The sequence below is a fragment of the Patagioenas fasciata genome, chromosome 3, assembly GCF_037038585.1.
Source record: "Patagioenas fasciata isolate bPatFas1 chromosome 3, bPatFas1.hap1, whole genome shotgun sequence".
NCBI classification, from domain to species: Eukaryota; Metazoa; Chordata; class Aves; order Columbiformes; family Columbidae; genus Patagioenas; species Patagioenas fasciata.
In genome coordinates, this window is record NC_092522.1 from 119,269,749 (window position 1) to 119,295,016 (window position 25,268).

The 25,268-nt window shown below is 46.0% G+C and overlaps 2 protein-coding genes across 2 annotated transcripts; one reads left to right on the plus strand and one right to left on the minus strand.

Annotated features, from left to right (window-relative positions):
* The first annotated feature begins 4,786 nt into the window (after nt 1-4,786).
* On the plus strand, nt 4,787-5,749 carry LOC136100195 (taste receptor type 2 member 9-like). Its single transcript, XM_065835067.2, has one exon. It carries the CDS (start codon nt 4,796-4,798, stop codon nt 5,747-5,749), a length of 954 nt encoding a protein of 317 aa, XP_065691139.1. The 5' UTR covers nt 4,787-4,795.
* Nucleotides 5,750-9,185: 3,436 nt separating this feature from the next.
* On the minus strand, nt 9,186-17,676 carry ANKRD66 (ankyrin repeat domain 66). The gene is made up of 3 exons (XM_065834961.2): nt 17,244-17,676; nt 15,651-15,879; nt 9,186-11,430 (listed from the first exon to the last, which is right to left on the minus strand). Exons 1-3 carry the CDS (start codon nt 17,380-17,382, stop codon nt 11,247-11,249), a joined length of 552 nt encoding a protein of 183 aa, XP_065691033.1. The 5' UTR covers nt 17,383-17,676; the 3' UTR covers nt 9,186-11,246.
* Between the last annotated feature and the right edge of the window lie 7,592 nt (nt 17,677-25,268).

Below are 25,268 nucleotides of genomic sequence, written 5' to 3' on the forward strand. Positions count from 1 at the left end.
TCAGCCTGAATTAAACTCAGATTAAAGCAATTAAATTTATGTGATATGTGCCTCTGCTCCCATTATAGTTGTGTCTCCATCCAGGTGACTAAACATGGGTGTCTGGTGCCACTTGAGATGCACAAGGGTATACAAAATATCCACATTGCCTGGTAGATATAAAGTTTGGGAGACTCTTTCCCCTTCTAGAGTGGTGCTGGAGGTGATGGATTTGAACTGCCAACAAACACTTGTGTTTTAAGCAACTGATTCACATATTCCATGCTTTAAAAACACAGCAAGTGAGATTAATTTTATACCCTTATTTTTTGAGGTGCCAGATTCCCCACAGAGAGCCAAGCCCAAACCTCAGCCACTCTGTGGTCCTGTTGATGTAATGTTTTCATTTAATACCCTAGTACAAGCACAATCCCAACATAGACAGTTCATTTTCAGAGCTTTTGTTATAGAAATAGTTTATATTCTCCTCACATACAAATAGGGGAGGAGAGGAGAGGAGAGGAGAGGAGGAGAGGAGGAGAGGAGGAGAGGAGGAGAGGAGGAGAGGAGGAGAGGAGGAGAGGAGGAGAGGAGAGGAGAGGAGAGGAGAGGAGAGGAGAGGAGAGGAGAGGAGAGGAGAGGAGAGGAGAGGAGAGGAGAGGAGAGGAGAGGAGAGGAGAGGAGAGGAGAGGAGAGGAGAGGAGAGGAGAGGAGAGGAGAGGAGAGGAGAGGAGAGGAGAGGAGAGGAGGAGAGGAGGAGAGGAGGAGAGGAGGAGAGGAGGAGAGGAGGAGAGGAGGAGAGGAGAGGAGGAGAGGAGAGGAGGAGAGGAGAGGAGAGGAGAGGAGAGGAGAGGAGAGGAGAGGAGAGGAGAGGAGAGGAGAGGAGAGGAGAGGAGAGGAGAGGAGAGGAGAGGAGAGGAGAGGAGAGGAGAGGAGAGGAGAGGAGAGGAGAGGAGAGGAGAGGAGAGGAGAGGAGAGGAGAGGAGAGGAGAGGAGGAGAGGAGGAGAGGAGGAGAGGAGGAGAGGAGGAGAGGAGGAGAGGAGGAGAGGAGAGGAGGAGAGGAGAGGAGGAGAGGAGAGGAGAGGAGAGGAGAGGAGAGGAGAGGAGAGGAGAGGAGAGGAGAGGAGAGGAGAGGAGAGGAGAGGAGAGGAGAGGAGAGGAGAGGAGAGGAGAGGAGAGGAGAGGAGAGGAGAGGAGAGGAGAGGAGAGGAGAGGAGAGGAGAGGAGAGGAGAGGAGAGGAGAGGAGAGGAGAGGAGAGGAGAGGAGAGGAGAGGAGAGGAGAGGAGAGGAGAGGAGAGGAGAGGAGAGGAGAGGAGAGGAGAGGAGATTTTCAGTTCTGTCAGCAAAACCAGAGGAAACTCACACCAGAGCATAAAGCAGGTAATAGGCAATGTCAGTAAATGAAAACTCTCTCAAACCAGCATTCTAAAATGCTGGGGCAAAAGTGAAGGTGCTTAAGCTTCCTATCTTGGTCATCAATCATGTGAAACCAACCAACTCACTTTACATAAATGCACATCAATAAAGCAGCAGTTGAATTAGAGCCACTGCCAAAGTTTCTCCGGGACCTGTATTGCAGAAGAGTGTGGTGGGGAAGGATGCAAGTTCAGTCCAGGGTTTGCTGAGCCTTCCCTGGGAACAGTTAGTGTGTTTCCAAATTGAAGATTAAGACCTTGGGCTTCCTATAAAATTATCCTCTTGGAAATTTCCTGGCCTTTCCATCTTCCCTTTGCAACACCAACATTTTATGGACTTTTCTGTCCTCTGCCCTGTACCCTGTTCCTGCTTTTCCATCTTCTCTTACTGCTACCAGACTCAAAGCAGAGGTCTTCTCCCTTCTCTCCAGAAGTAGCCGAGGTTCACCCACACATTTTTAATTGCCCTGCAGTATCCATAATACATTTAGGATTTTTTCACATAGGAGGGAGCTTTCAGTGCCATCACATCTGCCAGACTTGTGGTCCCCAAAAGCTAGCTCACATCTCTGTAATAATGCAACACTCTGTTTATTTACTATCCTAACTTACCTGAGTTTATTTCTGGAATGTTCTTTCTAAGTTGTCCTCCATCAATGTCATTAACTAGAAAAAGAAATAATACACCTGAGTTAGTGACGAAATGACATGAGTTGATAGGATTCCCCATTTGATGATTGGTAGGCTTCCACTAACATAAAAATATTGCATCCTTACCACTGTCTTCATCAGAGTTTTGGATCTGAAACACAGAGAGTACAGTTTCAAAATCACAGACAAACAGAGTAAAATCTCACCCTGATGTCAAGCCAGAAAATGGAGAAGCAGGTGGGAATACCATAAAGGCAGAGGAGCAGGTAAACGGTGCTGTGAAACAACAGGTCATCCAGGGATCCATTTCAGAAGATCAACTGGTGACCTGCCAGTGTAGATATATTGTCCTGTGGGTGAAAAGCCTTCAGAAATACTGATAAGCATAAGCCATCAAAACAGTTGAACTTTGAAAGGAAGAGCAGATTTTAATCTTATTAGATATAGCCATAAACCAACTCGATAACCAATCTGCTTCCCCATTTTATAAGTATGCTTTGTATATTAACCGCTGTAGCAGTCATGAGTTGTAGAACTATTTAAAATTTCTGTGACTTCTTCAGACATAGTCTTGTTCATTTCTTCTGCTTTACAAACCACCCCAGCCCCATTCTGACACAGGACCACGAAAGCTGCTCAGTATGGAAGTAACAACCTCTTCAAAAGAAGAGGCTTATGATCCGCAACCTGGATCAATCACTTTAAGAGATTATTTGCTTGAGGGTTTTTTGTATGCCTGGAAACATCTTGTTAGATACAAACATATACATGCTTTCATCTGATTCTGTGGGTAAAGCATCATCTTTAATTTAAAAATAGTGTTGTGTTTTAATCAACAGAATGTCATCCACCAGGTTCCAGCAAAATGTGTTAATTTGGGTTTCCTCAGGAGATGTTGAAGACTTTGTCTCTCAGAGCAGGAGCACAGCAATGGGTCCTGGTCTGGTCCCGCTCACACGCCTGCAAAGCCATGTGCTCTCAGTGTTTTGCATGGGAATCCCACCCAGGTCTTTCCCTCTGAACACAACTCACTTGGTCCAGGGTGAAGCAGGGCAGGAGAAAGGCCCTTGGTGAGCAGAGAAGAGCAGCGCTGAGCCTGACCTCCGACTACTCAAGAAGTTTCTCCTCCTGGCAGTCACATGAAGGGGCTTTGCCCGTTCCTGCAGTTCTCTTGCTCCCACAAACTTCCTGCACCTCCTTTCATCTTCACACCGCTGCTGCTGCCTTTGACTCTGCTTTGCTCACCCACCCAGCATCACACTGCACCCTCATCCTTCAGGGCAAGGACTGTCCCAATGTGTCTGTGGAGGTAGGAAACAGGAATGTCACAGAGACAACTCAAAGTCAGTTTTAGCCAGAAAAATGTAGCCAATAAACTGACTGGAAACAGGGTTTATACAATTATTTAGCTCTCTGACATAAAATACAGGTTCAGATATCAGTTGACATTATTGGGGTACAACAGCATAAGAATAATGAGGATCCACGATGTGCACACAGACACAAGAAAAAAAAACAGAGGTACCAATCCAGGGAACCCAGCAGAAATAATCACTCACCTGGGTTAGGTGAGGGCCCGCACTTGCCTGGGTTAGGCAAGGACTCATTCAAGGATATATCCAGTAAATAACCACTCACCACAGGAGGAAGTGAGGGCACTCAGGCCCAGGAAGACTTCTTAGATAGTGTCCCAGTCTAAGGAGAGGGCTCCAGTTCACAGACCGGCTGCTCCGAGAAGACCACTCAAAAGGGGTTTTCAACAGGGACCCCATTTTATAGCCTGGTTAGATCTGGCTGTGGGCATTACAACATGGTCCAGAAGCTTCTCAGCTTCTCTGGGCACCTCCTTTGTTGAGGACCCTGTCCATCGACTGAGTACCACCCCTCCTGCCCCATCAGCTGGGATGAGGTGAAGTCACCATGCCCCAGGTCAGGGCTGGATGTGAGTGTCAGCACCTTGGTACCACTCGAGGTGTGTACATGGGGACAGGCACAGTGGGGCACAAAACATGCTAAGGAGCCATCAACTGCCCCATTGAAGGCTCCGGATTTCAGGGGGATGTACAACTGCCACAAGGAGATATTCAGTAGGGAGCTTTTATTTGATCTATGCCCTTGAGTCCAGGAGTCAAGGGTGGTTCATGCCAGTTGACCATTAGTGGATTTTCTACCCCTGCAAGTTGTTTTCAGAAGGTTGATTTGGCAATTTCTCTGCAACCCTTCATTCTGCTGCTCTTCTGACAGGCAGGCTGGGAAGTGTCGACTGATGGGTGATCTGTGAATTTAGTTTCTGCTTCCTCTGACCTTGCAGTGAAAGAGGACAGCGGCTCCCCTGACTGTCCTTTGCTGAGCGAACACCTCTGTGAGAACACTGTAGGTGACAATGGGACAGAAGAACCCGGATCATGAATCCTGACAACGACCAAACATGGGACCATCACTAAATAGCAACATTGTTCACAGCAGAAAAATATCTACTTTGTTTATGTCACCCAACGGAACTCTTCTGAATTGAGATTCAAATATTGAAGACTGACACTGATACCAGGTAAGGGAATACCCGGCACATTTACATCCCTGCACCTGCCCTGCTCTGAATAGGAGCAGCACCAAAATCCCCACCGCCAGCAGCTCTATAAAGCTCCTGTTCCCACGTGTGACACCCAGGAAACAGCAGCAGCCAACCTGCGCCAAGCATTGGTGCAACAACCTGCTTTTCGGGCACAGCAGCTCTACCCATCTTGGAGGATGGCAGCTTGTTATTCTCAAAATAAATTTGATGTCACTTCGTATGACAACGTGACTATAGTCGTCATCACACTTCAGGCATTCGCTGGCACGTGGATAAATGGTTTCATCATTTCTGTACTTTGTATGGCTTGGGTCAAGAAGAAAAGCCTGAACTCCAATGAGAAGATCTTGCTGTTTCTGGGATGCTGCAGGGTTTTGTATTTGTGCGTCACATGGGTATCTTCCTTTCTTCAAGCAATTTATCCCTTGTGCTATCAGGTTCGACCCATACCCCGAATATTGACAGCTAGTCAAAGCTTTTTAAATTTTACCAACTTATGGGTTTCTGCCTGTCTTTGTGTTTTTTATTGTATAAAAATTGCAAATTTCAGACACACCTTCTTCAACTACCTGAAGGCAAAAATTGACAGGATGGTGCCATGGTTTCTGTTGGTTTCAGTGCTTTTATCCCTGGTCATCGGCATCCTTATCTACGACGTTTCTCAGGAAGCGCAGTTTGGCAACTTCAATTTCACCTCCCTAGGAAATTTATGGAAACTGAGTATCAGAGCAGATGAACATTTTTTCCCTATATTTTTAGCCGCCGGCTTGGGATTTGCCGTTGCATTCATGGCAGTAATTTTTTCTGCCTTTCTCCTCCTCTTTTCTCTCTGGAGACACAAACTCAGGATGCAGACAAACTCAATGAAGAACCACAGCGTGGATGTCCATATCAAAGCCATTAAATATATTCTGTCCTTCTTCTTCATTTATACCATTAACTTTACATGTTTGGTCTTGGCACTGGCTTATGCCACAAAGGAGGCAAATCCTCTGATGTTTCTCCTTTCAGTAGTTCAGTATGCCTATCCAGCTGTTCATTCCCTTATTCTGATTTTCAGCAATCCCAACCTGGAAAAGACACTGCTAAGGGCTCTGCCCTGTGTGAGGTGCAAGGTTTGCAAGAGATAGGAACTGTAATAAAAGCTGGAGCAGGTTAAAAATACTGATATTTTATTATAAAAAATGAGTAGTTTCTTGTCTAATGCAACTCTCCAGCCAGTATAGATGACACAAATGTTCTAACTTCACCATCTAAATTAGGAAAACTTTATTAAAATGCTTTGAATTTGAATTAAATAAGTATTATTATTATCACTTGATTTAGATAATTCTTTGAGTTAAATTATTGTCAATCACAAAGTTATTCTAGACCTCATACATGGGCTGGCTGCAAAAGGGGAATAAGAATTCTGCAAACCTTCTAAAAATGCTTTGTTATTTGCTGATTGAAACTACTTAACTAAACAGCATGTTTATATCTATTTTGTTTTACATTTATTTCTACTCTGGATGTGTACTTTGTAATATTATGACTTATATCCACTATCTCGTCTTGATTTATAACTTACGTGTGAATATGTTTATCGCTATTGTTCACCAGAGCTGTTACTGGTTTATAAACAGCAATGCAGAAATGGGCGGAGGTGGAGAGTCCACCTCCCACGCCAGCCTTACATGACCTCTCTCTGCCATAACTTGTGCAAGAATGTGATTTTCCCTGCTCTGTGCAACTGCTCTTCTGGTCTGCTTTTGCTTTTTAATAGATCTGCTTTTACCAATGGACTCTGGCTCAGTAAAACATGGAGAAATCTGTTTTTTGTGCAAAGTGTGGTGTGGAATAAAGTAATGCTTTCATCTCACAGTGACCCACGGGCAAATCTGTGGGGTGTTCATGCAGGGTGCTGGGCAGCTGGGGGTCCAGAGGGATCTGTGAGGCAAGGTCAAGGCTGCCCCGTGCTGGGGAAACCCAGTTCCAGGTGTCTCCAGCGGACCCACTGCAGGACACAGCTCAGCACATCAGTGATGCTGGTGTCTGATATGGGAAAATATATTTAAGAAAAGGCCAAAAACCCTGCCCAGCAGTGAGGAGTGAGGAAAATTGTGAGAAACAGTCCTGCAACAAACACAGTCAGAGAAGAAAGTGAAGGAGGTGCCACAGCAGGGAGTCCTCACAGCCCACGGAGAGGACCACGGTGATGTAGGTTGTTCCCCTGACAGCTCTTCAGGACCATGGTGGAGGAGATATCCACACTGCAGCCATGGAGGACACCATGTTGGAGCTGGTAGACATGACCTGAAGGACTGAAGCTCACGGAGACCCCACACTAGAGCAGGATTATCCTGAGGGATCTTCTCCTGTGTGAGAGATCCCACACTGAAGCAGAGGATGAACATAAGGAACAAGGAGCAGCAGGGACAACGCATTATGGACTGATCGTAAGATCCATTCCCCATTCCCCTGACATGCTTGGGGACGGATGTAGAGGAGTTGGGAGTGAAGGAGTGAAGTTGAGCCTGGGAAGAAGTGGGGGTGGAGGTGTCTTGGTTTTGTCTTTGTTCCTAACCATTCTACTATATTTTCAATTGACAATAAATTAAATTGGTTTTCCCAAAATCAAGTCTATTTTGCCTGTGCTGATCATTGGCCAGTGATGTCCCTGTCTTTTTCTCAACTCATAAGCTTCTCCATCTTATTTTCTGCCCCTGTCCTGCTGAGGAGCAAGAGCTGGGTGGGGATCTGGGCAACTGGCCAAGGTCAACCCACCACAGCAGAGTATCTAAACATGAGATAGTTTCAACATGAACAGAGTGGAACCTGAATCATTCATTTCTTTCACCAGCTGAGCCCCAGAGGGACATCTTGCCTCATGCCAAGTGTCAAGTGTGCGTTTTTGAAGCATCTCGGCTGGTTTTGTTTCTGCTTTTGTTTTAAAACACTCACCCAGAAGGAGTAGATTTGCCAGGTGTGGAGCCCAAACCTCAGAGGCCTCCTGAAGCTCTGCAGAATTCAGATATATCCCAAATGCTCTCCAGGGATTCATCTCAGGTGTAGCATCAGCCCTTCTGGACATTGATTCATTCTATAAGAAGCTGTTGAGCTTTCTCTCTCTGCTGCATTTTCAAGAGCAACCTTCAACGTATTTCTGCTAGCAGAAGGCTTCTCAGACTTTCTTTTGTCCTGATAAAGGAGATGTTGCCACCTTCTAGGACAACAGTGTGAAGGACTCACTGATTTCTATGTATTCTCTATTAGAAATCAACCCAGAGGAAGAGTTTCTGCTCAGAGAATGAGTAGCCCTGGGACAGTAATTTGAAAAGCTGAAGTGAAGGTGAAAAAGCTTTGTTTGTAAGACTTTAAGTTGCCTTTTCTGTGGGCAAAAGAGCACTCCCTTCCCTCTTCCTCTCTATCTCCACAAAAATAGAAAGGGGAAGAGGTTAATAAGAAAGTAAGAAAGTGTTTTCAAACCAGTAGCTTTCACTCTTCTGGATTTTCCTGCAGTAGTAAAGTAAAAATACTACATTCATATTTTTCTGCTAAAAAGAAAGGGTTAGAGTGATTTGACCAAAATGAGACACTCGGAGCACATTGCCTTTAGCTGTTTGCCTTTAGCTGCAATTCAGACCAAATGACCAACTCCACCAAGTCTCAGTTCTACAGTACAAGACACCCTCCACCACCCACATTTCCCAAGGGATGCAGATCTTAAATATCTCATCTGGACGCATATCCACAGCTGAAAGGCCTTTAAAGGACAGGGACCGGCACACCTCCCTTCTTTCTCTGCTGCTGCTCAGTGCAGTTGATCCATTAGCATGACAGCCTCAATCACTTTTACACAAAGACCATGGAAAATCCATCTTACTCTCTACATCCCATGCAACATCATACCTCAAAAGCTCACATACCACAAGACTCAGCAAGCAAAACCAATATCTTGCAGATGTACCTTGGGCTGCATCACAAGCAGCGTGTCCAGCAGGTGGAGGGAGGTGATTCTGCCCCTCTGCTCCGCTCTGGTGAGACCCCACCTGCAGTTCTGTGTCCAGCTCTGGAGCCCTCAGCACAGGACACACATGGACCTGTTGGAGAGGGGCCAGAGGAGCCACAGAAATGATCTGAGGCTGGGAGGACAGGCTGAGAGAGCTGGGGTTGTTCAACCTGGAGAAGGCTCCAGGGAGAACATATTGTGGTCTCTCAGTACTTAAAAGGGACTTATAAGAAAGATGGGGACAGACTTTTTTGCAGGGCCTGCTGCAACAGGACAAGGGGTGATGGTTTTAAACTAAAAGGGCAGATTCAGACTAGACATGAGAAATAATTTTTTTACAGTGAGGGTGGTGAAACCCTGGCCCATGTTGCCCAGAGAGGTGGTGGATGCCCCATCCCTGGAGACATCCCAGGCCAGGCTGGACGGGGCTCTGAGCAACCTGATCTGGGTGAAGATGCCCTTGCCCATAACAGGGGGATTGGACCAGATGAGCTTTGAAGGTTCCTTCCAACCCAAACTATTCTATGATTCTATGGTTTGTCACAGATGCACACCAAAACCAAACCAGACAGACAACAAACTCAAAGCAAAATTTATTCTAACTAAAATAGCTCAACAGAAAACCAAAACAGAAATAAGGTCTACTGAAATCACTCATTACTCCAACAATATTACAACTACAGATTCAAGATACTGGTTGGGAGCTAATTAGTTGTCTACTACATAGACAACACACACAGGGCACAGGGAATTCCCAAAGCTTTGGAATGATGATTCAAAGCATGCACTAGCTCACTCACAAAAGAAGACTCTCTAGGGTAACCCAGGTGTTATAATCACTCACCAACAGGGTGAGAGTGCTCAAGGACAGTCCAGAAAATATAATTACTCATCAAAGAGGTGAGGGGACTTTACCTTAAGGAGTTTCCCTTGGCAGCTTCTCAACCCAAGGGGAGAGTCCCTGACTACAGACCCACTGCTCTGAGAAGACTAACTCAACATGCAGGTTCTGGAGGGTCTCCGGAGGTTTAAAATGGATATTAGGGAAAAATTCTTCACAGAAAGGGTTGTCAGGCATTGGGACAGGCTGCCTGAGGAAGTGATTGAGTCACCATCCCTGAAGGTGTTTAAAAAATGCATAGATGAGGTTCCTAGGGACATGGTTTAGTGATAGTGGTAGGTTAATGGTTGGATTTGATGAACTTGATGGTTTTTTCCAACCAAAATGATTCTAGGATTCTGTGTCTCTGCTTGCACTGTCACTAATTCAACAGCTAGGCCAACTGTGAATGGAGTTGACATTTGATATGGCTTAAAAGTGCAAAATAGCAAAAGACAAAGCTGGACCTTGACTTGTTTGTCCAAACATAGGCATCTCAAGTCCTCTGAGATGTCCTAGGATATCTGAGCCATCTGCATGGGGCTGGGAGCTGCAGCACAGGATCTTCTGGAGACCTGCAGGGTCAGCCTGGGTACTTGAGAGCATCTCATGCTGCATTAGGCACTTCTCTGTAGACAGTTTAATTCGTTCCTGGAAATCTAGAAGGGGGCGATGGATCAGGGAGTTGTTTGTTGTGATTGAAATGCCTGACTGGGTGGGTGTGAAGGACCCCTGTAACCAAGGCACTGCAGAAGGACCAGGTTTGGGTAGTGGAGGAGATGCAGAGGGAAAGGGAGGCAGACACAGCAGGGGAGGGGAAGCAGACACGTAAAAGATGTCAGAAGTCAATACAAACAGCTGCCTAGCGCTGGCATGGAATGGAAATTCACTTTGGGTCAAATTCAATTTTTTTTATGATTGAGAAGTGAAACAGTTAAAAATGCTCTTTCCATGGAGAGTGTTGATGAGCAGAGGGGTAGCTCAGGACAGGTTCCACAGCATTCCTATGAGCATAGACATAAAAATCGCTGGGGGGACTGCTAAGAATAAGGCAGTGCTCTGTCTTGGCAGCCACAGGTGTCTGAAAGCAGTAATGATGGAGAATATCTTCCCTTCTGCTGAGCCAGGAATGATAAATAGACTGTTAGTTGCATGTGTCCAGCAGAGGTCAACATCAATGTCCCCTTCAGCCAGACGACACAACTACACCCCACTCCCAAAAAAGAGAGGCAACACCAAAGACTACAAGCCCCTGTAGAGCCTCCTGGTTGGCTCAGGACAAGAAGCAACCAAGTAAAAGCCACAGACATCACCAGAGTTAGCAGAACCACAGTCCCAGATGCTTTCATGAATGAATTAGGAGCAAAACCAATTCCTTCTCAGACAATATGGGTAATTGCTGTCCTTTCTGTAAATCTGTACATTTCAGTGACTTTAAATGTTACTATACTTAAACACCTTCAGCAGGACCCGATACATATACAGTGCTTTTCAAAAAGATGGACCCAATTTGAAACCACTATATTTTTGAAACTGGTCAATCTTTTTGAAACACCATGTAGACAAACTGACAGACAGAAGCACTTCTACTAGTTCCCTATTAATGACAGTATTGACAGTACATCACAAAAATGCATTCTTGTGGCCATCTGCTTCTCCTGTTCATTCATATTTCACCCTGCGGATGCATTTGAGGTTTGTCAGTGTCTTTTCTACGAATTGTGAGTTGTCAGGGGCACCAAATAGGCAAGGGACACTACTGCTTCCCCTTATTTTGTTTATTTTTCTTTGGAGCGGAGAATGTGTAGTTCTTCTGAGAACACGGTGGGTTTCTGCTCTTAAATTCTTCTTTCTTGAGTTCCCAGTCTTCATCTCTCTGGTCTAAGGGGATTCCTTTCATTGCAGCTGTCCTGCGATAGTTCTGGCTCTCCACCTCTGCTCTGGGGAAGAAAGCAAGAGGGCACCTTCAGATGCACAATCCCACCATCATTCTTGAGTGACCCATCTATAGGATCAAGGGATCATTTATTTATATCATCAAACCACTGTTGATGGCAGTACATAAGAAAACACTGAGGCTCAACCCAAATCCAACAGCATTCATCGCTCCAAATGACCAGGTACTCACTGAGAGTTGGGCTGAAGTGGGAAACCTTCAGTAAGTATCTCCAGTGAGATCGGACTTTCACCACTGGAATCATAATTTTAACCATAAAAAGCTTTCAAAGACTGATATTGTGAATTTGTGTGCCATTAAATAGACTTAAGCGCATTTAATGCAATTGTACATGGTATAATAACTCACTGCAACTGCAACATTTCTACTTTCATTCATTTTTTGTACTGTTTATTCATAAGTACTAGAAATTTCTAATGCCAAAACATCAGATCTGCAGCTTGTTGCAACTTGGGAGGATTTTTACATCGTTATTCTTTATAGACAACCTTTTAAAATCAGAAATTATCTAATCCTAATCCAATTCAACCCTGAAATTTTGCTAAATTTTGCATTCAAATCCAGAACTAAAGTTGACAATTCATCATCACTTCTGTTTTTTATAGCTTGAGTTAAACAATGTCGTAGAAATAAGGTTCAAATTTTGCATGGGAAACCATTATGTAGAAAATACCATTTTCCCCAGCCCAATATCCCCATATGCAAATCATTCACAACTCTCCTCTGATTGCTGGGGTTTTTAGATGGGGTTTTCAAGTTGTCTCTATGATTTCAAATGTGTGAAACCTGTTGGATGTCAGACACTGAACCACCATTCATTCAGACCTTGGGATCTCCAAGTCAGCAGCGAGTTTGCTCTTGGCATCTGTGATTTAACAAAGTCGTCATTTGCTTTGTGATATTCATATTCTTTCTATTAAACAAAATCAGACTCAGATCTTCAGTGAAGGACACTGTACAAGATGGTAACCTGAAAATAAACATAATTCACTATAATTTTCCTTAGAGCCTTGAAATGTCAATGGTTTTCATTACACTTCTCGCTGTGAACAGACAAAGCAAATTAAAAATCACTGTCATCAAGACCAAAATGAATATGCTCCTCTGAGCAGCAGTTGGTTTTTTTCATTATTTTTTAAAAATCATCTCAGTTGTGGTTTTGTTAATCACAGCTCTAAAATGTTTTTCCTATTAATTACTGTTAACTTTCTCTTTACAATCTTTACATGTGCCTGGCACAGACACAGTAATTATTTTGGAAAAAAAGTAACCTTAGACTAAAATATAGATAGCTACTTTCTGCCTTTTGTAGGCACTGGGGTACTTCAAAAGGATGAGTACATCAATCCTTCGCTCCAAGTCATAAAACATAGAATTATGGAATGATTTGGGTTGGATGGGACCTTTCCCTCCTACTGTCTGATTTTGTAGCTACTCGATATTTATGGAGCTCTGTCAAAACCACCATTGAATATCGGGAAAAGTCCCTTTTTCTGCAATACAGCGGCTTGGTCACATCAGAGCAATGCTGTCCTGGCTGAGAGCACAGAGTAAAGTCAGCGGCTTCACACAGGTGTGCTGCATAGCATGGGCAAACTATATATATCTATGTATACACACATACATACATACATACATACACATGCACAAACATGTTTGAGAGAGACGGTTGATGCCCGATGTCTACTGGTGTTTAAGAGGCATTTTGAAAACGTCCTTAATAATGTGTTTTAACTTTTCGTCAGCCCTGAAGTGGTCAGGCAGTTGGACTAGATGATTGTTGCAGGTCCCTTCCAACTGAACTATTCTATTCTATTCTATTCTATTCTATTCTATTCTATTCTATTCTATTCTATTCTATTCTATTCTATTCTATTCTACTGCTACCAAGGGCAAGAAACCTTTCTGTACACTTTTTAATACATAGCAGGAGCCTTTTGTGCAGTTTCAACGCTCGGCACTTTGCAGAGAGGCTGGTGGCAGGGATGGACCACAGGTCTCCATGCCACTCACCACCATCCTCAGCGGCTCTCACAGCATCCAGGGAAAAGTCCATCTTGTGCAAAAAAATCCCAAATAATAATAATTCTAATGCAAATTATGTGTTTGTTACTCAGAAACAGCTGTGTTTTGAAGGCTGTTTCCTGTCCTTTGCATGTCCATGCAAACCTTGGTGACTGGTATGGATATTCTGTAGCACAATATTCCTAATATTTACATGTTAATAATATTTACATGTTAATACATGTAATATTTCCATGTTGATGCAAACAGTTCTCAACACAGAGCAGTGGCTCGGCCCAGGCAGACAGGAGTATCTTCATGCAGATGGCAACATGTGGGGTCAGACACACAGTGTGCAAGGAAAATGCGGGGCCTCAAAGAGGCTGAATTGGGATTTAGGAAGGATTTGGATGCTAACAGCCCTGTTTGGATACGCATGTCAGCCCTGCATTTGGCACAGACTGTTATTTTCAAAATTGCCTTTTCTTTCTTTTTTGCATGACAGGCAAATATCCAAAACTGACGGTGATGCTCGGTAACAAAATATCCCTCGTATTTGCATACCGACACCACAGACACCGTGAGCAGCGGGCAGACCTACTGCAGAGCATCAGTGTACAGACACACGCTTCACTTTCTGTCTGCAGCACAGGACAGTTCTGCCCAGCTCCCCCCAGAGCCATGGAGCACGGCCTGGCCATGGACATCACCTCTGGGACCTTCTGCGCACCTGAAGGAGCAGAAGGTAATTGTGATCATGCCACAAATGCCCGTGATTCCTCCTAGCTGCCGCCAAGTTTACCGACATGAGGAACTGAAACTGTTGCAGGAGGGTGAAGGTGTCCACTGTGGTTATAAATCATAGTGGTTGGGTTTAAAAAAAGGGTTCCTGAGCCCTGATGATAAACTCTTGGCTGCCAATAGGGAGTGTCATGGCTGTGAGGTGATCATACAGGCTTCAGGTGCCTTTGGAAAGACCTTGAGGTGCTGGAGTAAGTTCAGAGAAGGGCAACGAAGATGGTGAGGGGTCTGGAGCACAAGTGTGATGGGGAATGGCTGAGGGAACTGGGGGGTTCAGCCTGGAGAAAAGGAGGCTGAGGGGAGACCTTATCACTGTCTACAACTACCTGAAAGGAGGTTGTAGCATGGAGGGGGGTTGGACTCTTCTCCCAAGTAGCAAGTGCTAGGACAAGAGGAAATGCCCTCAAACTCCACCAGGGGAGGTTTAGATTGGATATCAGGAAACACTTCTTCATGGAGAAGGTTGTCAGGCATTGGAACAGGCTGGGCAGGGCAGTGGTGGAGTCACCATCCCTGGAGGGGTTTAAAAGACATGTAGATGAGGCTCTTAGGGACATGGTTTAGTGCTAGAGTTAGGTTATGGTTGGACTTGATAATCTTGAGGGTCTCTTCCACAAAAATGATTCTATAGTTCTATAAAATGTCCAAGGCATAGGCATTCAAACCATCTTCCCAGTTATTAACTTCTCTCAGCCATGCTCCTGGCTGAGCCATGCAGCCATGGGGTGAGTCAGGTCAGCACATGGCTCTGAAAGAGACGTTTTCCACCTTAAATTAGTCATTGACCTCAGAAAACCCTCCACCAGCTACAAGTCGCCCTAGGCAGCTGCCTAGGTGGCACAAACAAGGATGTCAATCATCCTGTCAATCATTCTCCCAGACGCCTCCACAGGCATCACGTTGGCATCATCCCGGCAACTCCCCCACCCTTGCTGCCACCTCACCATCACGGCTCTGGTGCGCAGCCAAGTGCACGGCACATGCTACTGACGTGGTAGGACTTGATAAGCAGGATTTATTGGCGAGATTAGTGCAAAAATAACAGCATTGAATAGGTAAACAATTATTATAAATGATTAATCAAGGGGAACAGGCCTGTAGACCTCTCCCTTTCTAGGACAGACTATATTTAGCTTTTCTGATACAGAAACTGAGCAGGCCAGTAACTGAAAGCTGTATAAAGAAATAGAAGAAAGTGCCTTATTCTCAAATCACCGGCAAACCTGAGTGTTTGCTTATTTATTAATACTTCTTGTGCCTGATGGCTTTAATAGGCTTTAGGTGAAAATATAAGTAGCACACTCATATTTGTTCTGGTCCTTGCTATAGCAAGTCAATTTAATTTTCATCGCTGGAGCCCCATCAGCCACCATGGTGGGACTGGCCATAGCCACTCACCTTTCCAAGAACCTGGAGCAGTCCTGGTGCCCATAGATTTCTGCGATCCTCTTGGGAGTGTCGCCGAAGAGGTCGGCCGCGTCCATGGCGGCATGCAGGGAATGAAGGGTGCGGAGCACCCCCAGTCTCCCTGATTCAGCAGCAAAGTGAGCCGGGGTCCAGCCCACATCACTCCGCAGGCAATGCCGGGCACCGTGGTCCACCAGCAGCTTGACCAGCTCCGATTGCCCTTGATTGGGCAGGAAAACAGATAGAAAAGATGCACCTGCATTAGACTTTATATCTTCTGGATGCAGAAGGTCACATACGGTTGATCACCATTCCCTCAGTCATGTAATGATGGATTCTACCCATGACCTGCCCCTTTGATTTACCCAATAAATGATACTTGTTAGAAAATACTGATTTTTTTTTCCAAACTAGACTGCTTCCAGAAGCATTTTGCAACAGAACAAACAGCATAATCAAAAAGCTTTCTACTAATTTCTGAACAGTACATCTCAATTAGTTATTGACAGATTGGCTGTTGACTACCATTGTTTCATTTTGGTTTTTAGTTCAATGCAAAATAAAATTTAAACATTAAAAAACTGGAAAATCTGTAGGCAGCTTTACTAAAACAAAGGTTTGTTTGGTAGAAGACGGAGAAATTACTCATTTTCATTCACCTTCATATTCTTCTAACTTGTGGAATTGCTAAAAGAACCAACAATATTTCTTTCCCGTTTCACACTGCCTTAACTGAGCTAGATCATTCCCAATGGCACCCAGGCCATGCCAGTCTCTCATCATTGTTTTCTTCAATAGCTCAATTCCCTTTGCTGCTGCCCAAATAAGTAATAATCCATCAGGACAAAAGTAAAACGTGGTCTCAAGTGCAAACCAGCAAATTACACACCTGGCTTCTGAGCAAAGACAGATACCATGACATGAGCACCCAACATGTAACAAACACCCTAACATGGAGGAGTAAAGGCCCAGTTTCCTATTTTACACTGTGTACAACTATACATTATATACTGTTGCATTCATCTCATTTCTGGGTTGAAAAGAGATATTTTACTTTGACAGTTCTGATGGTGAGGGACCAAATGGGAGCTGCAAACAACTCTGGTCCTGTGCTGTTCAGGTGGGATAAAGGGAGTGCAATGTATAACACCCTGTAATTATTTTGTTCTACTTGGTTTGATAAATACCTGCTATAAATACAGTGGGTTTGACTTTCGGCCCATTCATGCAGTTGTATGTGAGAAATAACTACTCTGAACTCTATGAAGCTACCTCTTAGGAAAGTAAAGTGAGGGACAAGCAGACATGCTGTATGTACATATCATGTACATTGTAAATTTTCACACATGATGGAAAAAAAGAAAAGCTAAAAAATCACTTTGATGCTAATCCCATAAACTATTTTGAAGGCACAGTTCCCATTTAAATTGGTATTTTGCTCTTTTTCCTCATTAAGGACAAAAGGATTAGATATGGGCTGTGACTATCACCAGCACTAATTGCCATCATAGCAAGACGTGATTACAATCAGCATCATTTTTTATTAAGCTAACGCAGAGGCGACAGGGCAGAGGGTGCCCTTACCTTTCGCAGCAGCCCAGTGCAGCGGGGTCCTGTCGTGCCAGTCGACATCCTTGTGATTTGGGTCGCAGCGCCCTGACCTCAGAATCTCCTCCGCCAGGTCGTAGTCCCCCACGGCCACGGCCTCGTGGAGCTCTGTCATGCCACACACTTCAGAATGGCGTTTAGTGAGTGTTCACTGGTTTACCAGTTCCTCTCAAGAGTAATTTTAACAGAACAAGCAGCATCCGGATTAAAAATGAGAACGTGGGAAACTGGGATTTATCAAAGAAAAAAAAAAGAAAAAAAGAGAATGATAGTAAGAAAATAAATAATTTATCCAGTGATCACAGACTGATGGTGATGTTTTAATTACTCAAAAATCTGGAGCAAAGTGCAGCCCTTTATATAAAGGACAAAACCACATCGCATTTCTCAAGGATGTTGCTAATGAATGGCTGGCTCAGGCCAAACATTTGCAGCAGGTTTGTTGGTTCTCACTTGCCATGGAAACTGGCTCCTCCCTTGCCAGTGCCGCAGATCCATTACTGGCAGCATTTTATTGCAATGGAAGAAATGTCTGTGTAAGTATCTTCTGATTTTGTTTGGTGCAAATAATGTAGCTATGCCATGCTGCTTAAAAATCTCCTCTCCATAGCTGTGCTTTGGAATTTCTGGTCACATTCAACAGATCCCTATCAAGAAACACAAGCAGATCTCCAGCCTCAGCAGAGCTGTGGATTTAAACAATAATACCTATGCTAGGGGATACTTCCTTGCTGCTTTGCTGGCAAGGAATTTAAACAGCTTGCAAGGATCACTACGGTACCCTGAGAATGGAAACACTGCAATGTTTTCTCCAGTCTGGCCAAATCAATGGGGAGAAAATTTTTATATTCCCATATCAACAGCTGGTCTTGAGTTGATTAGTCCAGTCCCACTCATAAACCAGAAGACTTTTAGGATTTGGTCCAGCTTTTGCATTGCATTTACTTCATGGAGTAATTTTCGCAGATTGGAAAGAGTGTGATTACCACGTTCAGCATGTTGGAAAGGACCAACACTGGAGCTTGCAGGGGCTGATGTGACGGAACATTTGCAATCCCAGGGGCTACAGTACTTTAAAAGGGCTGATAAGAAAGATCGGGACAGGTTTTTTAGCAAGGCCTATTGTGACAGGACAAGGGAGGTTCAGGCCAGACATGAGGATGAAATTTTTTACAATGAGGGTTGTAAAACCCTGTCCCAGGTTGCCCAGAGAGGTGGTGGATGCCCCATCCCTGGGGACATCCCAGGCCAGGCTGGACGGGGCTCTGAGCAACCTGATCTGGGTGAAGATGTCCCTGCTCATGGCAGGGGTGGCACTGGATGAGTTTTGAAGGTCCCTTCCAACCCAAACTACTCTATGATTCTACATGCTGGGAGCCAGAGGTGGATGGGGCCATTTCCCTGCTCCACAGACATCTCAACCACATCCCAAATGCAGGCTGGAAGCACACACCACCATCTCCACCCTACTTTCTTGTAAGAAAAAGGTGAGATACAGAGGTGAGAGGGAATCACAGCCTGCTTCGGTAGGTCCCCTGATTTAGGTATTTGAATTCTGGAGACCAGATCCAAGAGCAAGACCCATATGTGACTTCCACTGAGTTTTACTCTGGCATATCTGGAAATATCAGAATATACCTGAATATATTGAAAAATATAATAATTTTTGGAGCTCCTCAGTGGGCCACAAAAGTATCATTTGCTTTGTCATGTCTCTGGTACTTTAATCACTCATGCACCTCTTTGTCCTCCTCATTGCCTCTCACTAACCTTGAAGAACCTGTTCCTCTAGATTAAACAGAGGTCCTCAGAGTTGTCCTTCAAGGTCTTTCATCAGCATTAAATCTATCCTGAAAATGTTACACTCCAATGCATCCAGTGAGTGACAGACAAGAGTACAGGAAAATAAACCTTGGATCTTTCCACACAACTTTCTTATTCTTTTCCAAGGAAATGCCAACAAAATTCAAAGCTTAAAAATATAACTTAAATTTCAAGCACCTTTGTGCTCTGCTAGCTTCACATCATACCCATAAACATCAATGCAAAGGAAAAGGAAGGGAAGCCAATGATCCCACCCCAGGAGCTCAGCAGCTTTCCAAGGAGACAGTCCATGGGTGCAGCTTCACAAGAAATTTAGGCCAAGCCAAATTTTACCTTCTCTCGCTTCCCTGCCAGCGCCTTTTGCAAGCCTTGACACTTACATGGTTGTTTCTTCACCTGGATCAACCTCTCAGAAAACTAATTGGTGTTGGTTTTAGGGTTAATTCCCTAAGTTCAGCATTATCAGGTTGTGCAAAGTGGGGGTTGCTTAAAAACCACCGCATCAGTAGGGACCTGCGCTTGATGCACCTTAAATCACTCCAAAAGTTGCGCTGAAAAGTGGGATCAGTTTCCTTAGTCTGTTATTACAGAATCACAGCATGGTTGGGTTTGGAAGGGACTTCTGGAGATCATCTAGTCCAACCCATCTGCTAAAGCAGGTACACTTAGAGTAGATTTTGGCTTCTCATACAGCCAGAAGAAAATATTTGGACTTTATGCAGGGACACTGAGCCAAAAGTCTCCCCTCCTTGCCCAGCCCTAAGGTCGAAGCTCCTCCATGGGATGCTGCGACCCATCAGGGTGTATTTTCTCAAAGGGATCCCTGTTCTTGACCCAGCCCCATGCCACCACGCTCGGCAGCACGGAGGAAAGCCAGAATTTCACAGCCACACGCCAACAAGCCCATATCTAAACCCGTCCCTGCCCTGCAAAGGCACATCCCGGTGTCTACGCAGCCGCCGGGTGCTCCGGGGTGTTTTTGTGTGTGTGGGGAGGATGGCTCCATGCCAGAAACTTGTTTTCCAGGCCCGGAGAAGATCTCTCCCAGGAAGATTGTCTCAACTGAAAACTAAGGCAAAGTTTGGTCCCTCCCCTTCGGGGACAGCCCGGCAGCCGCTCTGCCCGCCCGAGCCGCGTCCTCCCGCCGGCGCAGCCGCCTCTCGCCCGGCTCCGCGGGGCCGGGGGTGCCCGAAGGGTCCGTCCTGCTCGTCCGGCCGCTGGGACGGGAGCGGAGGGTGGCCGGGACACCCCACGCCAGGTACGTGGTGCGCCGGGCTCTGCTGAAGCGGGGAAAAGGGTCTGGGGAGAGCACGGGGAGGAGCAATAGTCTTGCAAGCGAGATTTGAAGGAGCTGTTTTCTGCGCAGCTTGCCGGGGATCTTTGGGCTGCTCCTTGGTTGCAGCCCAAAGCCTGTCCCCAGTGGGGTCTCACACCCTGCTCGAGGAATCGTGCTCCTCCTCTTCCTGCCTTCCAGCCCCTTATCTGGCCCCAAATCCCTGCGTGTCTTCGCGAAGGGGTTGGATTTGCCCCGGGTCAGATGCAAGGGGGATACGGTGGACATTGGCCGTTCCTGGCCGCGGATACGGTCGGCGACCGGGGAAAAGGGAAATCGAGTTTTTCTGCGGGGAAAAGTAACCCCCCTCCTGACACAGGCAAAAGTAAACCCCCTCCTGACACGGACAAAAGCAACCCCACTCCTGGCAGGGACGTGCTCTGCATGGGATGGGAAGCAGCAGTCCCAGGCTGCAGCAGGGGAAACTCAGATTGGATGGACAGGGTAAAACAAAGTCACAGCGAGGATGATTAAACGCTGCTTGAGGTGTGCGGCACGGAGATACACAAAACCGAGGTGTCCCCGTGTGTGTCCTGCTTTGAGCAGAGGTTTGTTCTAGGTGATTTCCAGTGGTCGTTCTCCACCTACATCATTCTGGGAGGTAGAGGAGGACACAGAGCAGGAGGTTTTGGGTGCTCTGCCCACACAGTATTCATCGCTCTCAAACCTGGCATCTGCAGGACGGATACCTGCATGGGACTCTGCAGCCTGGCTCCTGTTAGAGCTGGTGGGGAGAGAGATGGTGGTTTAAGCCTGATAAGCTCAGATATAGGTGATGAGGTGGTAGACTGTAGTCAGATGAACTCATTGAGAGAGCCTGGCTGTACTTTACCCCGTGACACAACCATCTGAGCTGCTGCGGTGGCTCTTCAGGGTAGAAACCAGTGGTGGCAATGCCATCAGAACTTGCATGTATCAACCATGATGACAAAAATCTGTTGTGCTCGTATTGGCTGGGATAGAGTTAATTTTCTTCATAGTAGCTGGTATGGGGTTATGTTTTGGATTTGTGCTGAGAAGTGTTGATAACACAGGGATGTTTTCATTATTGCTGAGCAGAGCTTACAGAATCAAAGCCTTTTCTGCCTCTCACCCCACCAGTGAGTAGGCTGGGGTTGCAGAGGGACTTTGGAGGGGACACAACTGGGACAGATGACCCCAACTAACCAAAGGGATATTTCATACCATATGACATTGTACTCAGTATATAAAGCTGCGGAAAGAAGAAGTGAGAGGGGGGAGGGGGCGGGATATTCAGAGTTATGGCATTTTGTCTTCCCAAATAACCCTTACATGTGATGGGCCCCAGCTTTCCTGGAGATGGCTCAACACTTGCCTGCCCATGGGAAGCAGTGAATGAATTCCTTGTTTTGCTTTGCTTATGTGCATGGCTTTTGCTTTACTTATTAGACTTTCTTTATACCAAACCCACAAGTTTTCTCACTTTTACCCTTTTGATTCTCTCCCCCACCCACTGGGGGAATGAGTGAGTGGCTGCGTGGCCCTTAATTGCCAGCTAGGGTTAAACCACAACAGATTTACTGCTGGGGACACATGGGATCCTCTAATGCGCATCTCTAGGAGGAAATGGGAGATGCTCAAATCTCCATCTCTGGCTGTCATTAGTTGTTTCTCTGCCTGCTGGATGTGAAACACTGAATCTGTTTGAAATTAGCCAATATTAGTGGTGGTTGGAGCTTTCTGCAGTGGTGCTTGCAGGGAAGTGAGAGAGGCTGTTCCCACTGGGGGAGGTACACTTGGATTTAGCCCTTGAATCCATAAGTTCATGGGAAGACTGAACTCAAGTGCCTCCTCCTTATGACTCCAAAGCTCCTGCTTGCTGCTTCCACCTGATGTCTCCGTGTTCTGAGCACACAGCACACAGGTTTTCTACCACCCAGGTCCTGCTTTGGGTCCAAACCAGCAGGCAAGAGTTGCTTCACTGCCTAAAACAGGGCATTTAAGAGCAGGGACCAGAAACGGGCCTCTCAGGTAAATGTTGTAACACTTCAGGATGCTTTTTCCCCCAGACCCAGTGAATGTTGAAATGTTTTGGTATATGGTGTAGGAACTATGGCAAGCTCATGCCCCAGTGATGAGAACTGGCTCTTTGTTTCAGTATCTCCTGTGCTGAATCAGGCAGGGGATGTACTTAGAGTATTGGAACTCAAGAATGGGATAGCGGCACCTCCATCTGATGGAGAATGTCTCACTGGGGAGTGTGACTGAGACGAGCACATGAAAGGGCTCTGGCCAAATCCAGGCTGCAGGAGCATCACCCAAAAGGCTGGGAATTGCCCGGCTGCACCATTGCTTCACTCCATCTCTGTACCCCACCTTGGCAAGGGGGATGTACATCCTCCCACTGTGTGTCATCTGTGCTCTCCGTGATGTGTTATCATGGAATTACTGAGCTCAGCATCACCTTTGCACTACACCACATCAAGATGTCAGGTGGAAGCAGCCTTTAAAACATGGAGCATTCTTGTTTATGGGAAAAAAAAAAGTGGCTCAGATCAGTGGAAAAACACACATTTGCATTTCAGCAACAGCCTCAGCTGTTTACATCCTGCAACACAAAAGGAGTCAGCGTGAAGAACTCTTCAGCTCCCCCGCATGCCCCCACTTTGGCAGCCTCCAAATAAAGGACAAGACAAGGTCATGGAAGAAAAAAAATATAAAAAAAAGAAGGAAAAAAAAGATAGGCCCTGATAAAACCTCCCAGACCACTGCTCACTATCCAGATGAGCTCCTGCACAGAACTGCTCGCTGTTTGCTTTGAAGGCTCTTGCCCTGCCCAGAGCCCCACAGCCCTGTCCTCCTTGCTAGGGAAGCTGGGACCCTCCAGCCCACAGCTGTTGGGACGGACGCTTGTGGCGGTGGCAGAGATCAGGTTTTGTCAGACATGGGGACAGCTCATCCCGACACCAGCACCACCACCCTCTGTTCTCCTCCACCAGTAACTTTCCACAAGCTTCGTGGAGATGCTGAGCAGCCTGAGAACAGCAAACCCACTTCTGAAGGTGCTGGGAAGAAGCACAGTGACACCCATGACCCTATCCTGCTGCCCTCATGCGCATAATCACAGAATCATATAATCATTTTGGTAGGAAAAGATCCTTAGGACCATTAAGTCCAACCATCAACTCTGGCACTAAACCATGCCCCTAAGAACATAATCTATATGTCTTTTAAACATCTCCAGGGATGGTGACTCCACCACTTCCCTGGGCAGCCTGTTCCAATGCCTCACAACCCTTTCCATGGCAAAATTTTTCCTAATATCCAGTCTGAACCTTCCCTGGCGCAACTTGAGGCCAGTGAGGTAGTTGAAGCTCGTAGGGACATGGTTTAGTGATGGACTCAACAGTGTTAGGTTAATGGTTGGACCCTATGATCTTATAGATCTTTTCCAACCAAAATGACTCTGTTCTATAAGCTCTCCTGCTGCAAGCCCCTGGACCACCAGAAGGGCAAGTTTGCAGGATCTAGCCCCAAAAAAGCACAATGCTGGACCACGTCCCTGCATGAGCTCACAGAGACCTACAGAAGCCAACACCAGTTTCTACTGATGTTGGACCCAGTATCGGGATTTAAAAAAAGCCTCCGTGTTTATCCAAGTGCCAGGAAAAGCTGTCGGAGCTGCTTCCTGCTCCCTTTCAATCCCTGGCTCCGGAGCCACTACGGGAACCGCCCAGCCACAGCCACAGCACATCGGGTCTGCCAAACAAACCCACAAGCTAAAGGCAAAACCACCATTAAGCACGAGGAAGCCATTATCTGCCTGATTGCAACCATGAGCAAGAACGTAGGGGTGCTGCTGCCAGATGTAACTTCCATTTTCGGATCTGGACACCGCTGTGTTTATCGTGTGATAAACGTGGACATGGCTGAGACGAGCATGGGCACGGGCTGTTAAATATTTAGGAGCAAGACACGTATCTCAGGTCTCAGCTACTGTAAAACCAGCGGGGAAACGGACTTCCACACTTGAGACACACACAAACATATAAAGACAGAACCTGATGCATTTCTTAAAAAGCACACAAAGATTTGATTACCAATACTGCAGGAGGAGCATGGGGCTCATGGTTAGTAGGTCAGAGAGGTTCTCCTCCCCCTCCATTCTGCCCTGGTGAGACCACACCTGGAATATTGTGTCCAGTTCTGGTCCCTCAGTTCCAGAAGGACAGGGAACTGCTGGAGAGAGTCCAGCGCAGGGCAACAAAGATGATGAAGAGAGTGGAGCATCTCCCTTATGAGGAAAGGCTGAGGGAGCTGGGGCTCTTTAGTTTGGAGGAGACCGAGAGGTGACCTCATTAATGTTTATAAATATGTAAAGGGTGAGTGTCATGAGGATGGAGCCAGGTTCTTCTTGGTGACAACCAATGATAGCACAATTGGGCAGTGGATGCAAACTGGAACACAGGAGGTTCTACTTAAATATGAGAAGAAACTTCTTCTCAGTGAGGGTGACAGACACTGGCCCAGGCTGCCCAGGGAGGTTGTGGAGTCTCCTTCTCTGCAGACATTCAAACCCGCCTGGACACCTTCCTGTGTAACCTCATCTGGGTGTTCCTGCTCCGGCAGGGGGATTGGACTGGATGAGCTTTCGAGGTCCCTTCCAATCCCTGACATTCTGTGATGGATGCTGTTATCCCACAGCATCCGTAGGGAAATCAATTAACCTCAGTTGCCCTAGAGTAATTAAATAGCCTACAGGTTTTTGGGTCGTTTGTCTTCTGCTACAGGTGTTGGAGGTGCACAGATGAATGATGAAAAGTCGGTTTATAACAAAAAAAAACCAGGCTGATGATGTAAACTACAGAGGGTGACAGGCTGGA